This window comes from Zonotrichia leucophrys, chromosome 4 (genome assembly GCF_028769735.1).
Source record: "Zonotrichia leucophrys gambelii isolate GWCS_2022_RI chromosome 4, RI_Zleu_2.0, whole genome shotgun sequence".
In the NCBI taxonomy this organism is placed as follows: domain Eukaryota; kingdom Metazoa; phylum Chordata; class Aves; order Passeriformes; family Passerellidae; genus Zonotrichia; species Zonotrichia leucophrys.
The window spans coordinates 11,433,299-11,447,601 of record NC_088173.1 but is presented as its reverse complement, the minus strand read 5'-3'; the positions used below and the strand labels follow the sequence as shown (position 1 = coordinate 11,447,601).

General features: G+C 41.0%; 2 protein-coding genes across 15 annotated transcripts in view; one reads left to right on the top strand and one right to left on the bottom strand.

Annotated features, from left to right (window-relative positions):
• Positions 1-3,564: 3,564 nt before the first annotated feature.
• Positions 3,565-11,458, top strand: LOC135447286 (general transcription factor IIE subunit 1-like). Its single transcript, XM_064712227.1, has 5 exons — positions 3,565-3,689; positions 7,189-7,667; positions 8,943-9,144; positions 9,666-9,892; positions 10,285-11,458. Exons 2-5 carry the CDS (start codon positions 7,220-7,222, stop codon positions 10,677-10,679), a joined length of 1,272 nt encoding a protein of 423 aa, XP_064568297.1. The 5' UTR covers positions 3,565-3,689; positions 7,189-7,219; the 3' UTR covers positions 10,680-11,458.
• Positions 11,459-12,749: 1,291 nt separating this feature from the next.
• PCM1 (pericentriolar material 1) overlaps positions 12,750-14,303 on the bottom strand; it is a 41,458-nt gene continuing 39,904 nt past the window's right edge. For 13 of the 14 annotated variants that reach the window (XM_064710472.1, XM_064710473.1, XM_064710471.1 and 10 more), the window contains one exon: positions 12,750-13,922. In XM_064710472.1, the coding sequence (XP_064566542.1) occupies positions 13,897-13,922 (26 nt within the window). In that variant the 3' untranslated portion in view covers positions 12,750-13,896. The remainder of the gene's footprint in view (positions 13,923-14,303) is intronic. The other variant, XM_064710480.1, reaches the window with a different exon arrangement.

The following is a 14,303-nucleotide window of genomic DNA, read 5'->3' as shown; positions in this document are numbered from 1 at the left end:
CCTTTGAGTAGTTACATATCATTTGCATCTGCTTAGTTTCCAAAATGCTACATTTACATTTCTGCAGGAGGTGTACATGCACCATCCCCTGAGAGCCAGAAACAGTTCTCTTAGGACAGCCATATCCAGCTCCATGAACCTTCATGCCTTCAGTGGGAACCAGGTGGGAAAAAGAAGTAAATGTGACTGGACAGAAAGGAGAAAACAGGGAAGGGGAAAGAAAAGTGAAAGGAGCAGGAGCTAGTCAGGAAATGTCAGAGGAAAGAGAAGTAAAACAGCACAAGAAGACAGACAATAGTGGCAGGGTTTGAAGATCTAGCAACTGCAGTATGCTCCTCTACTGACCCTTCCTTTGCTGTCAGCTGAATCCCCAACCAAAACGTGCCTCTTCATCTGCAGCAACTGCTGTTACCATATATTTTTAAATTATGCTGAGAGAGTAGATCTAAATTGATTCTTTAAGAAAAGAATATTGAAATCAAAAATACCTATTATCTCAAGCAACTGTTCTTCAGATTTAAAATCAAGATAAGTTACATTAGAAGTATACTCAGGCTGTGAAGTGGCCAGAAGCATAGAAACCATTCATTCCCCTTTCTTTTTGAATCAGATACACTCTCTTTGTATGATCCCAAAATTCCCTTTGCAGAGATCCCTTCTTTTGCTCACTGCACACGATGGGCTGCATTCCTGTGAAGAATGAGAACAACATAACAAAGGAGAAACCTGTTCCAGTTTTCAAGACATCTCTCTTACAAGAGAAGGGATGATGTTACAGACCAGACACATCTCAGTACACAATGAGTCCACTAAACTCTCACCCAGCTCTGCCAGGTGCTGTACAGGCAGTAGGTTGTGGTGTCTAGCTGGCACCCAGTCTGAGATACCAGAGGTTGTATTTTGGAAGTACTGATCACAAAGGCAATTAAGACAGTGGGAGCTATGCTGCAATTATATAAAGTATTGTAAAGTGAATCCAAATTTTTTTACATCTCACTTAAGTCTCTCAAAACTATCCAGCAGTCTTGATTTCAAACTCTGTACATCAGAGCTCCATATGAAACACAGGCAAAATATTCCCTTACTTTTCTCATTATCAGGAAGATAAACTAATGCAAAAAGTCTAAAGCTGTCAAAGAAAGTTGATTTAGTTTGATCCCAGCAGGTCTTCAAGGATCATGGAAGGGAAAGCACCATAGGGAAACTGATAAAAAAATGCATCACTTCAATGCAAGGTTTGTTTGGTTCACAAAATAAGCAGGGCTCAGAGCATGCTGAACATAGACACCCCCATGTTGGCTGAGGCATTGACTTTGTGAAAGGGCCAGCACAGGGAAAAACAGGAGATGTAGCTGTGTGATTAAGAGCCCTGTAAGCACAGGGCAGCAGGTTACATACAAGCACTTACTATGATTCTGGTGTTTTCTTATTTTGTAGTGTCTGAGCTAGACAGGTCAAGATTTTAATTGATGAGAAAGAAAGACACAGCAGACTGTGGCTTCCATGTGTCTGTGAGAGAAAGACAATAAAAGAACTTGACACAGATCCCATTTACTCCAGGTGTGCACCACAACCTCCCACCATGCCATGTGCACCAGCCTCTGCTCTGCCAATGGGTCAAGCCTACCACATTTGCTTTGTGAAGATCTTCCCTACACCTTTGCCCTCCAAAGCAGCAACCCACTAATTTTCTCCTCCAACCTCTCATCAGACTCTATTTCTTCCTCCTGAGGCTGCTCTGTTGATTATCTGCCTCCTTCCTATCAAGTAGCCTGCAAGTGCAGTGCATGCCCATATCATTCCAGATAAACATCCCAGCCACCCAAATGAGTTTGAAAGGAAGCCAAGTGACTTTGCCTATCCCCGTCTCAAGCTCCCACTTTCAATAATGTCTGTGTTACACAATATCACAACAACCTACCAGCACAAATCCTGCTTCCCACGGCCCAGATGCCAGGGCTACCTGCAGTCTGAAACACCTTCTTGGTTTTTTTTTAATAAATACCACACTTTTTTTTTTTCTGCTTGGCTCTGAGAGTGCAGAGCTGGGCCAGCACCTCTGTCTGCTACATGGGGTTAGCTGTCCTTGCCAAAGGAGTTGTCAGCCACAGCATGACAGGTGACTGCTGTTTCCTGTTTCTGAAAGCAGTGTTACCAGCCACACCATCCCTCTCCTTAATTTAGAAAGCTGTTTTGTTGTCATCTGGTTCTACTCTTCCACATGCAGGCTGAGGGCTGCAACAGGAATAACAGCACTGAGGTTACACGACACCCACAGGAATTGTTTATTGTAAACATTTCCCACAGACTAAACCCAGCAGGTAGCAGCAAGCAGTCCTGCTCCCCTGCATTTTCTGCTGTAACGTGACAACAAAGGAGCATGCTCAAGAACCACAGTATGGAATGAGGTTCAATGTTACCTTGTGGATATTCTATGTCTGCAGCTGAAGATTCATGCCAAATATACTTCTCAGATCTGAGTACCTGCCAAGTGGATTCTTACAAATGGGAAAACAAAGAGCACTAGCAGAATTTTTCTCAGCATATAGGATGATACCAATTTCTGTTACTATAAATGACAAAGCAAGACCAGAGGTAATATCAGGGATTTTTTTTAATAGTCACCTGTTCTTGCAGTTTCTAAAAAGCACTCTCAAACCTTTAAAGTTTTTGAATCTAAATTCCTGGTTACAACTGCTAAAATATGAGGGATTTTTTTTCTGGTATCCACCACTTCTCAGAGGCCCTACCTTCTGTAGTGACATTTACAGATGCCAGTCCCACAATCTGTCCTATGCAGACAAACACCCACACCTTGAGTCCTCAGTAGACCCACATGCCTGGCAAGTCAGAGAGTCAGAAATGCAGCAACAAACAGCAGTAACAAAAGCACAATACATGCTGCAACACGTACAGTGGAGCTGTAAGTCACTACAAAACACCAGCCTCCACTGTGTGTGTAAAAAAAAGTTCTGAAAGAGGCACAGTTGAGATGAAATGCAATGATTGCAATCCTAATAGAAATCAGTATTTTAATTCTGTACTGTACAAGGTCTAGCAACCTTATTTCAACATTGTTTTTAAACAAAGATATCTAATCCATAAAATGGTATCCATAACTTTGTCTTCTAGAAAGGTACAGTGAAAAATTGTTTTTTCTTTCCTTTTGAAGACATAAACCACCTAAAAGGATTAATAAGTTAAAATATGGGAACTAGTAACCATTCCAGTTTTTCCTTTAAGATACTAAAATTTCTAGTTGGGTTTGGTTCTGGAAGCTTCTAAATACATTATGTAAATTACCTATCCTAAGTACTTGGTTCACAACAACAACAAAAGGAGTTAATGATTATGTTACTTTTAGTCTTCTAAAGTTATGCTAATGAAAACACTAATCAAAAATTGCAGTCACATTTTCAGTCCTTGCCTGTTGTAGGTGGATTGCATGGAGCAATAAGATTTATAGCTTCATCATGACACAACATATATAAGGCTGAACTCACTCAGTTGCTAATGAAATGTGATTTGGGAACTCTTGCACCAGCTGGGTGATGATTAGGGCTTATCACAGATAGGTCTAGGAAAAGGCTGGGAAATACTTAAGCTTGTTTTGCAGTTGCTTTGAGCTCTTAGGAAAGGAGCAATTTCTCTCCAACATCAGCCTGAGGTTTTCTGCCCATACAAGAGAGGTAACGATGTTTTTAACTGATTTGCAAGTAGTAGGATTATATGAAGTCTGGCAAAATCCTATCAAATCTTTCTGGCTTAGGGCCTTTTAAATTGTGAGATGGGTACTTTGTCTTCTCAGACAGCTCAAAAAAATGTTAATTAAGCAACTGACTTCAGAGAAACCTTGCAAAACTTGCTCTATATGATGCCTCTTGACTTGAAATTCTGCTTTTAATAGTTGCCTGCTGGCACAACAAGCAACTCTGCATAAGTTTCCCACAGCAAAAAGAGCATCCTAAATGTAGTTTCTGATTATGGGAATAGCTCCATGTAAACTATAAACAGCTGGGTCACTCAAACATCTAAGTTATTGAATATTTCTTAAAATAAATGTTTTAAGAAGATAGCTCCTACCCTCATAAAAATAAATACTTTAAAAGCAGAGGAAGTTCAAAGTTAAACTCTGACTTCTAGAATATCTTGTCTATATGTGATATCAGCTAGGGGAAAAAAGGCAGGAAAGAATCTATGTGAGTTGTAGAATACCTGTCTCCTTAACACAGACTGTAGCTCAGCTGCAGAGCAGAATTCTGTTTAGAGCCACTCTGACTTCAGAGGGCTACACACTTCCTACACCTTTCCTTGGTAAGGGTGGTCTCCAGCTCCTCTCAAAAGAGAACTGCTGCCAGTCAACGGAAAACTACATAATAACTTTTTTAAATAAGTAGTTTTCATGAACTGTGAGATTTCAAATTGGGTGATTAAATGATTGAGAGGTTTTTCAGAGTGGATTGGAGAAATAAAACATCAAATATAGCAGAGCACAGTAGAAAAAGCTTCCTCCTGTTTCAATTTTAAGTAATTTTTATTATAAAATACACCCAAATTTTATTATTTCGTAGCCTAAAGGAAGATTTCTTGAGGGGGTTGGTTTTTTTCCATGAATGTCTCTTATTCAGGTCAAATTCAGTCATTATTGTAAAAGAAAGTAATTTCCTTTTCTATTGAACCAAAGGCTTGCATATTTAAAATTCCCCTGCAAATAGACAGTGGGTTCTATCGATTTATTTTTGAAAAAAGCTGCTCACTTTGCTCTTTGCCCAGAATGTGTTCATGATATTTAAAGTATGTGTTTAGGTATGGCAGGGGGCAAGGTTAGGCTCTGTTGTATGATTGTGGTGGAGTTTCTGTGTGTTTGGTTGGTATTTTTTCCCATGCCTATTTTACATGGCTGTAAGACTGTACCTGACAAGCTTTCAACATCAAAGTGCTCAGAAACACTTCAGAGTAGTGCTTGCTTTAGAGATGCAAGTTCACAGAGCCAGCCTGAGCTAAGGAGTCATCCAGAGAGTTGCTAGGTCAGCAAAACTCCTGCTTACAGTTCAGGTCCTACTTCTTCCTTAGTGATGTTACCTGCTCATCACACTCCCTTTGAAATAATTTCATTCTGTATTTGACTTAGGGTAAGAAAAAAGTCAGGAGAGCTGCACCTAATACAAGTCCTTTAAGTGCCAGCATTCTGCTGACATACTAGCCAAGAACTAGTTGAAGAAACAGTTTTGTTGTTTTTGTTTAATACTGCCACGATCCAACTGGAGGTCATATGACACAAACCCACATAGAGGGCACCCAGCCCTTTCTGAGGTGCATCCCAGACCAATGCATGTGAGCAGTAACATCCCAATACAGATGCTGGGGCTGCCCTTGGTGCTCCTCAGCAGGGCTGGGCTGGGTTACAGAATTCCATAGCTGCTTTCCTTTGGGCCTGTACTGGAGGCTACAGTGCCACCATTCTGTGGACTCTGCCCAGTGTGGAAGGACAGGGCTCAGTGCTCTCCAGAGCACTTCCCTGAGGAAACCCAAAGCCATGCTACTCTTCTCTGGAACTGCCTGAGGACACTGTCTGTCCTTTCCTTACTGCTAACTATAAAGCACTGCACAGAAAAAAAGTTCAAAATTAGGCCAGAAAGAGGAAGAAACAGAAGCATAAATTATCGTATTTTTCTGTGGATTAAATAGGTTAAGCCCCGTTTGAGGATGAGGGCAAAGGAGAAGTGAAAGAGTAACACAAAAGTAATAATAACAACAAAAAGAACAACTTTTTAAAGTGCTTATTCATGAAGGCTTTTGTCAAAAAGCACAGAAATGCTGCTCTTAGTCTGAGAAAGATTGCCAAGGAACAGACTGATGTTGCCAAAGCTTCACTCCTTACTGCTGTTAACTTTAACTCTCTTGGAACAGAAAAATTTAGGTTAGGAGGAGGATCTGGAGGCCACCTGGTCCCTTTCTCATGGCAAAATTACTCTCAAAGCCAAGTCAGTCTGCTTTGGCTCTTGTCCTGTTGGAGTACAGAGACTCAACCTCTTTCCTGGACAGCCCATTCCAGTGTTCCCTCACTTTTCCTGTAGGAAATATAAGTCAATGTGGTGCTATCACCTTCAGGCTTTCCAGACTCAGACCAGCAGGTGTCCATTGTCGTTGTTTTCCATAAGGTGTACCCTGTGAAGTGCAAATTTAATCACAGCCCAAGTACTAGGCTAGTGCAAGTGGTTCTGTTTGTTTAACTAGGATTTCTGATAAAGGTTCCCTGGAAGCTCTGATAGCAATATGCAGTTACCTGGGCTGCAGCTTTACCACCCTCTGCAGTGGGTGCCAGGGCTGGATGTAGTGTGCCATAACGTGCCATCCTCCACCCTCCCAGCTCCTGACCCAGTGGCTACAGCTGCACTCTGGCTGTGCATTGCATGGCTCCCTGCAAAACCAACTGGCATTGGCATTTGGCTTTGTTGAAACACATCTTAATTTTTTTCTTCTCCCTCCTAACAAATAAGAAACCATTATGACAGTTGGACTGATTAAAATTAGTTACATTCTCCTTAATGAGATTAGGAATATGGCCAGAAGTCCTACTTCTAGATGAGAAGAGCACTAAGGGATAAAATATGCTGACTACCCTGTGCCAAGGGCCAGATAACTTGGAGCATCCTGTGCCCCAGCTTTGCAAAATCTTTGCAAAAGAAAAAATATCACAAGGAGCATGTGAACAGGTGCTGAAATACCTGCTGTGGCTTTGCCACTAAGGCAGATACAGTTTCAACTAAGATTTCTTGTCCTGAGCTTTATTTTTGAAGGCTTTACTTTCACTTCTGCTCTGGCTGGCTGTGAATGCAAACAGGCAGACCTAGACATGCAAGTTAAATGTGCTGTCTTCTGGGAGGATTATGAACTTTCTGTAACACATTTTTCTAGATATCTTCTTTTTACACATTTTTTTACACAAAGATGATTTTTACACAAGGGGACATAAATATTTCAGCGGTAAGCATTTTATTTTAAGATTAGATAATTTCTGATACCTATTAATATCTTCCCTATCCCCAATGCAGGTTAAGGATTTTATATTCCTCTGTTCAGTGAAGACTTGCCAAAGTGCAGCACAGCAAATGACATGTTTTACACCTGGCTGTGAGGGCTACAAAGGGTTTGCTGCAGCTCACCTCCCTTCTCTTTGTTGTACAGCACTTCTCCACTGGCAGCGGCTCAGCTCCTGATGGAGGAGCACAGCGTTCCCGGCGAGGTGCCGGCAGCCCTGAAGCGCCTGGCCAAGTGCACAGTGCGGGGTTTCTATGGTGTGGAGTGCTCCCTGGCCCTGGACGTGCTGACCCGCTACCCCTGTGTGAGGGAGGAGGACCTGTTACAGCTGCTCAAGTACGAGCACAGGCAGCTGCGCACGGCCCTCAACGCGCTCAGGGCGGACAAGCTGGTGAAGCTGCGGGTGCGAGCTGAAACGGGGCCCAACGGCAAGAGCACCAGGCACAACTACTACTACATCAACTACAAGGTGCTGGTGGATGTGGTAAAATACAAACTGGATCATGTACGCCGCAAAATAGAAGCAGAAGAGCGGGATTCAACGACCAGATCCTCTTTTAAATGTCCATCTTGCTCTAGCACGTACACAGACCTTGAAGTCAATCAGCTCTTTGACGCATTTACAGGTGTGTTACTTATATTGCTTATTTGCTGTTATCTTAAAGAATAACCCTGATAGCACGAAACTGTTTCCTAAGTGAACTAAGTGAACTTTCCTAAGTGAAAACTAACATTTGTTAGAATATTCTTCTTGTTTGCTGGTAGACAAGGGCCTGAAACAGGGGATGCTGGGAGGTGAGGGAAAGAGAAACGCTGCCTCTGTAGAACATGCCAAAAAAAGGAAGAATAATCTTGAATATACGAGCTGGGGTTGAGAATCAGATTCCAGGCCTCAGCTTTGCTTTGAACCTGGTTGAGTAATCTTAACTAATCCATGTCTTGTGAGTCTCACTTCCTGATATGGAAATATGAACACAGCACTGTCTTTACTCTGCTTTGAATCTCTTACTTAATCCATTTGTGTGGTCAGTCCTTCTGACTGACAAGTTGGACAAGATGGGTAAAACCGTTTGCAGTCACCTACTGTAATGAGCATCTTGCAGCTCAGTGGCACCAGAGCAGAGTTATTCTCCTGAGCTGGAAAGTTCAGGCTCCGCACAGGTCAACATGACACATCCACCCACAGCAGAAGTGGTGTCAGAGCTTGTGGATTTTGCTTCTCTAAAATCAAAATAACTAAATAGAATATTATTTCAAAATGAGTCAATATGGCATCATGTGCAATACATTACTCAGAGTACAGTACTGTGCTGACATCTGGGTCATGGGATCTGCAAAGGATGCCAGAGCCAGGCAGAATGAGCCTTATATATGACTAACCTGAAATGCTAACAGTGAAATTTGTGTCCTGCCACTTGGCAAAATCATCCCTTTCTTTCTAAATGGAGAGGCTCTGTCGAGTTACTGAAATGCAAATATTGAAGCTGGTGATATATTTTCACAGAATAAGCTTGAAGTTTTGTTTGTTTTCCTGAAGACATAAATATGGGTTTTAGCATATGCCTTGACTACGACACAGCTAAAACCAGATACTACTTATGCTTGAAAATGTCTTCTGTTACATTAAGAACTAAGATGAGGTTAGAGAAGAAAAAAATAAACTGATGATAGTACATGTCTATCCAGCTTAAATTTCTCTCCCAAGACATTTCTCACTTGCATAACAAGTGTGTAATACCAGTCTGTCTCAACTTTGCCTGTAGAATCACATTCCCCTAGTTAATGTGAACAAATGGATAAAGCCAGGATGTCTGCATAGATGTCCAGGCTGCTTACCAACATCATGCTGATCTTTTTGCATTCTATGAACATGAGAATTCCCACTTTGGAAAATGTTGCAGAGACTTTTCGCTGCACTTACTGCAACACCGAGGTAGAGGAAGATGGCTCGGCGTTTCCGAAGCACGACGCTCGAACGTTGCTGGCCAAGTTCAACGAGCAGATCGAGCCTCTCTTTGTGCTGCTGCGTGAGACCGAAGGGATTGTGCTGCCCTATGACTTGCTGGAGCCTCAGCCAACAGAAATACCAGAATTATCAGAAAGGTATGAACACCACCCTAGAACTTCTGATCAATGCAAATGCCCCCAACAACTTACCAGTTGTAAAATCTTCGAAATGCTCAACTTGCAGCCTATGTACTCCATTCTGCTTAGTTCAGGACAGTCAGCTGTTTAATGAAGAAATCTGTAATATTTAAGGCATCCTAAATTATTGCTATACCTTTTTAAATCTTTGATGCATTTTTAAAAGTCATTTATTCACCAGATTATTCCTTCAGCTAATGTTCATAGCCCTTCCTATAAGCAAGTAATATTTCTCTATCAGTGTGCTTCATCCAGAGATGCACTACTGAAGAGACCTTGCAAAAATCAATGGTTCAGAACCATTTACCTCTGAGAGGTAAAAGGGAATGTAAATTATTAGAGCATTTGTTAAAGCTAGCCTGCTAAAAAACGTGGGTTTGAGGGTTGCTTGTTTGTGATTGTTCAGGTTTTTTTAAATGGGAACTGGGGTGGGGTTGTTGCCTGAATTCTGTCTATTCAAAATGTGACACCTCATTCAGCTTTGATCCAAAGCTGGGCTCAAGTGTGCTGGAATCCTGCAGCCGCCCTGAAAAATGGGCACACAGAAGTTCTGCTTTTGGCCTTGCATACACCCAAAATTTAACTATTGATGTCCAAGACTCAAAGCAAGAGAAGAAAAGAAGAGAAAAAGCAACTCAAAAGCAACCTATCTGGTTGTCACAGAGCACTGTGGAAGGAGCAGCAACAGCCACCATCAATAGTGTTGGTAAGTTTAGTGAATTCACCAATTAATTCTGCAGCCTTAGTGTAAATACAGCTTTCCCACTGAAAATCTAGTGAGCTTGGTTTGGAAGATACTGTTTCAATTCTGTGTTAGTGGTTATCAGACCTTAGTTTCCAAAATCTAGTTTTAAGACTGACTGACATTATATTCCTAAAGCCAGAGATCAGATGTGTCCTAAAACTTCTGGCTTTAGCCACACAGTAATTAAGTGGTAATTTTTACAGTGGAAAGCTCTTAGAAATGTCTGTTATTTTCAAGAGAATTCTTGAAGTGTGGGTAAAAAAGATCCAGAGTAGAAAAAAATAATCTATGTAGGATGCCTATGGGGTAACTGTAAACACTTGATCCCTCTAACACTAAGTGTTGTTTATTAGGAGTAAATGCTTCTGAAGAAACTGAAGAAAATGTTGAAGAAACTGTCCCTGATAATGAAATCATCAAGACTCTTCTGATCCATGAATCCAAGTCATCATCTAGCACAGACCAGGCTCCTATGGTCAAAAGCAAACTGCATGGATCACACAGTGATAGCAGTGAGTTTGAAGAGGATGCCAAGCACTCAAGAGGAGCAGGAATGAAACTAGCAGGCAGCAACTTTGAACAAGAGGAGGAACAGGAAACTCTGGATCCTATTTTAATGGTAGCTGGCCAGCCCTACTCATATGGCCAAGTTAGTGAAAACCCAGAGCTTGTGTCTCTAATGACAAATGAAGAGAGAGACACTTACATAAAAATAGGACAGGAAATGTTCCAGTCTGTCTTTGAGTAACTACTTCTGTAAGAATATCGAACCTTGTACAGAATGGATGAAGGCTTCTGATTTATGTTCTTCAAAGTTTACCACTGAAGGGTTTTGTTTGAACTTGCTCTTAAGCAAGATGGTAATCCTGTAGTAGGTAACTACAGTTCAAATATTATCACTGCAGCCACAGCAAGTGTTGTTTGTTGTTGTAATGCTTAGACTTTGTGGATGATGTAATTAGTTTTGGAGCATGAATCATTTCAGGATACATTTGGATCTGATTAAAATAACGTTTGAAAAGTAGTGATGCAATCTATAATAAGAAATAAATTATTCCACCTCTCTCCCAGAAGTAACAGTTACTTCCGGTAGTGAAAATGAGTCCAAATCCAGTATGAGTTGGTTTCATTCCATATGTGTGTTCCACTGGTTAGGTCACTCACAGTACAACAGTGAAGGGCAGGTGTCACACAGCAACCTCCTTGTAAGGGAAGAGCTGTTACTAAATTGCATTAGCCATAGATGAGAAGCAACTCTGGCATTTGAACTTTCATCCTAAGAATGATTTTTCCAATTTTTTTTACTCAGGGCACTACAGAACTGTCTTGAATGGTGAACTGTGCAAGGGGCACGGGACAGCAAAATATAGCATTTCACTTTGGTCCAGATCAGTAAGGGAGCAAGGAATGTATCAAGCACAAGACTCTGCTTCTCCCATCTCACTCCCATACTCCCCAGTGTTCTTTTTAAGCAAGAAACAAATTCTGCTTGAAATGAACTACAAAAGTAGGGCTGGCATTAGGCATAAGTGAGAGTTCTACTACTTGACCAGGTGATAATAAAAGTAGACTAGAAGGGCACAAAGTAAAACACAGGAAGTTCTCTCAATGATAGGAAACACTTCACTGTAAGGATGACAAACACTGGCACAGGTTGCCCAGAGAGGTGGTAGTCTCCCAAAAGGAAGATCCTCAAAAGCCACCTGGCCAAACAGCTCTGAGTGGCCCTGCTGGCACAAGATGACCTTGCGAGGTTCCTGCTGACAATTCTGTGATGAAACAGTAGAGTAGGTATGACCAAAGAAATACCATATCAATGCATTTTTCATGCATCCATACTGTTGGTTCTGACAGGTAATTTTCTGTTCAGTAGCTGGTGTAGGGCTGTTTTGAACCTGTGGGAAGTAAGTGTTGATACCTCAGAGCTGTTTCCCTTATTGCTGAGCAGCAGTTGCACAAAGTCCAGACTGCTTTTTACCCTGTGCCCACAGCAAGGAGGCTGGGGATGCACAGTTAGGAGGGGACAGCACCAGGACAGCTTCCCCACATTGCCCAAAGGGCTATCCCACACCACAGGGCATCATGAGCATATAGAGCCCAAAGAAGAAGGAACAGGGGACAGTTGGAGTAATGGCATTTGTCTTCCCAAGTCCTTGTTATGCATCACGGAGCCCTGTTTTCCTGGAAGTGGCTTAATGCCTGCCTGCCATTTTGCTTTGCTTGCATGTGTAGCTTTTGCTTTACCTATTAATCCTGCTTTCAACTATGAATTTGTTTTTACTCTTCCGCTTCTCTCTCTGAGCCCACTGGTTGGGGAGTGAGCAACCAGCTGCCTGGTGCTCAGTTGCTGGCTGGGGTTAAATCCATCATGCCAGCACAAGAATTCAGGAATGGGGGGTGCTTAGGTTCTTTCTTAAGCTTAGAATTTAATGATTCAATGTATAAACTAGCCTTATTTCAAAGCTGCACACAATCTCACTCTACTTTATAGCAAATGTCCTCTTTTAGGTCCGAGTGATTCTTGTGCTTAATTAGTAATTAGAAGTTTGATTGTTTCAGTGTTGCAGCTTTGCCTTTGTCACAACATATTTCCTTGGTCCTCAAAATGGCAACTTTTTTCTGCCTACAGCAGTACCACCAGTGTAAACCCTGCAGAGTAACTAAACTTCATAAAACATTTTGCTAATCTACTTTTATTCTTGCACATGAGAGGCATGTGACCATAATCTGCCAATTCAAAATTTGTTCATAAAACCTAGAGACACTCCAAATAAACTAGAAAAAAATCACAGAAGAATTACAATCTCATTTTATTTAAACTTCGAGCATATTTAGGCTTCACCATTGCTATACTGTCTCCCACAGTATATAGCCATATTATCATACTAACCTCAAAAGCAACACAATCCTGAATTAAAGATAACCAGTGCTTTTTAACTACTTTCATAAAAGCCTTGTGTTTAAGGTAAACAGGATCTTTATAATGTAGCAGGTGTGCTGAGGAAGCTTCTTCTAGCTCAGTTTTATCACTTAAAGGTTATTAGCAACTGTGACCTGAAAAACTGAACAAAGTATTCCAATCTACTTTTCTGTAATTCTGCTTTACCTTGAGACTCCAGGAGGTGCTGACTTCAACTGCATTTTAAAACACTGACTTTGTAATGAAATTTAGGAAACTACAATTAAAGTCAAACACTTCAGAACAGATTCTCCAGACCTTCAATTGCAGCTATTTTAAGTTAACTATGAAAAGATATTAATATTTTCAGACAGGTTTAATCCTGTGAACATCAAAAGGATTCAGCAAATGCAGAAAAATACAGCTGGTTTCTGCAGTAAACTATAAACCTGGGATATTCAATTTCATCTCAGATAAATGTGCTGCTAGAAAGGAATTCCACAAGCCATGAACAGGAACTTTTTTGTTACAGACAAGCTATACTTTAGGCTATAAAGACAACACATAGGTATGTACTGTGCCTATACCTTGTATTTTGAGAAGCTGCAAGAAACTTGGAGAATTTCTTGTCCCAGGAAAATGAGCAGTGTTTCTTGCAAGAGAAGAGCAAACTGCTACATGCATGCCAACAAGTCAATTACCTTCCAGCAACAAACTCAGCATACCAGTTGGTAAGCCAAAGAAAATTTTTCAAAAGAGAAAACTTACAGACAAGTCCAAACTTTATTTAAAACTACCATTGTGAACAATTTTAAAATTACCAAACAAGTCACAATAAAAATAAAAAATTAAGACAGAAAAAGAACAGTGCAGCAAAACTGAATAGAAGTGGATTCAGTTCCAGCTGTTTAAACTGCCACAGGCAGAAGATCACATACCTATCCTAAGAGGCAGCGTGTTAAAAATTTTACATTTTTATACACTTCCAGAATTCTGGGAAATTAGTACTGATCTTTATGCATTTGTATACATAGAGTTTATTAATGCAGACATCTTCGGGTAATTCTTATGCAATTTGAGCTCCAAAAGTTTCTGTAAAATAAGAATAAAATCATTGTCTAATATCTACAAGGTATCAAACAGCTCATTACCACATTTCAACTGCTATTTCATCCTCACAAGCATTTTGAGCCACAGCTTACTAGAACAGCTACAGCCATCCCAACCATGCAGAGCTTAAGAATGGCTCAGAGTTAGCTACAGCTTAGGTGTGGCTTGGCATTCTTGGTCAGACTGCTCCCACAGCAGCCACCAAATGGGCACAACAGGCCTGTGCTGCCAGAGTTGTGACAAGCAGAAAGCTGAACAGGCAGTGACCAAAACAGAAGGAAAGATGCACCTTTTCTCACACTTTGCTCTGGAAAAAAACCTGTGCTACGACTGCATATGCATTATATGAAAAGCAGGTTCATC

What these genes read in the sequence shown, in the direction of transcription:
- LOC135447286 (XM_064712227.1), top strand. Translation starts at nt 7,220, where the DNA reads ATGGAGGAGCACAGCGTTCCCGGCGAGGTGCCGGCAGCCCTGAAGCGC. An exon ending in GCTCTTTGACGCATTTACAG is followed by an intron (nt 7,668 to 8,942) that starts GTGTGTTACTTA and finishes AAAATGTTGCAG; the next exon opens with AGACTTTTCGCTGCACTTAC. An exon ending in AGCCACCATCAATAGTGTTG is followed by an intron (nt 9,893 to 10,284) that starts GTAAGTTTAGTG and finishes GTTGTTTATTAG; the next exon opens with GAGTAAATGCTTCTGAAGAA.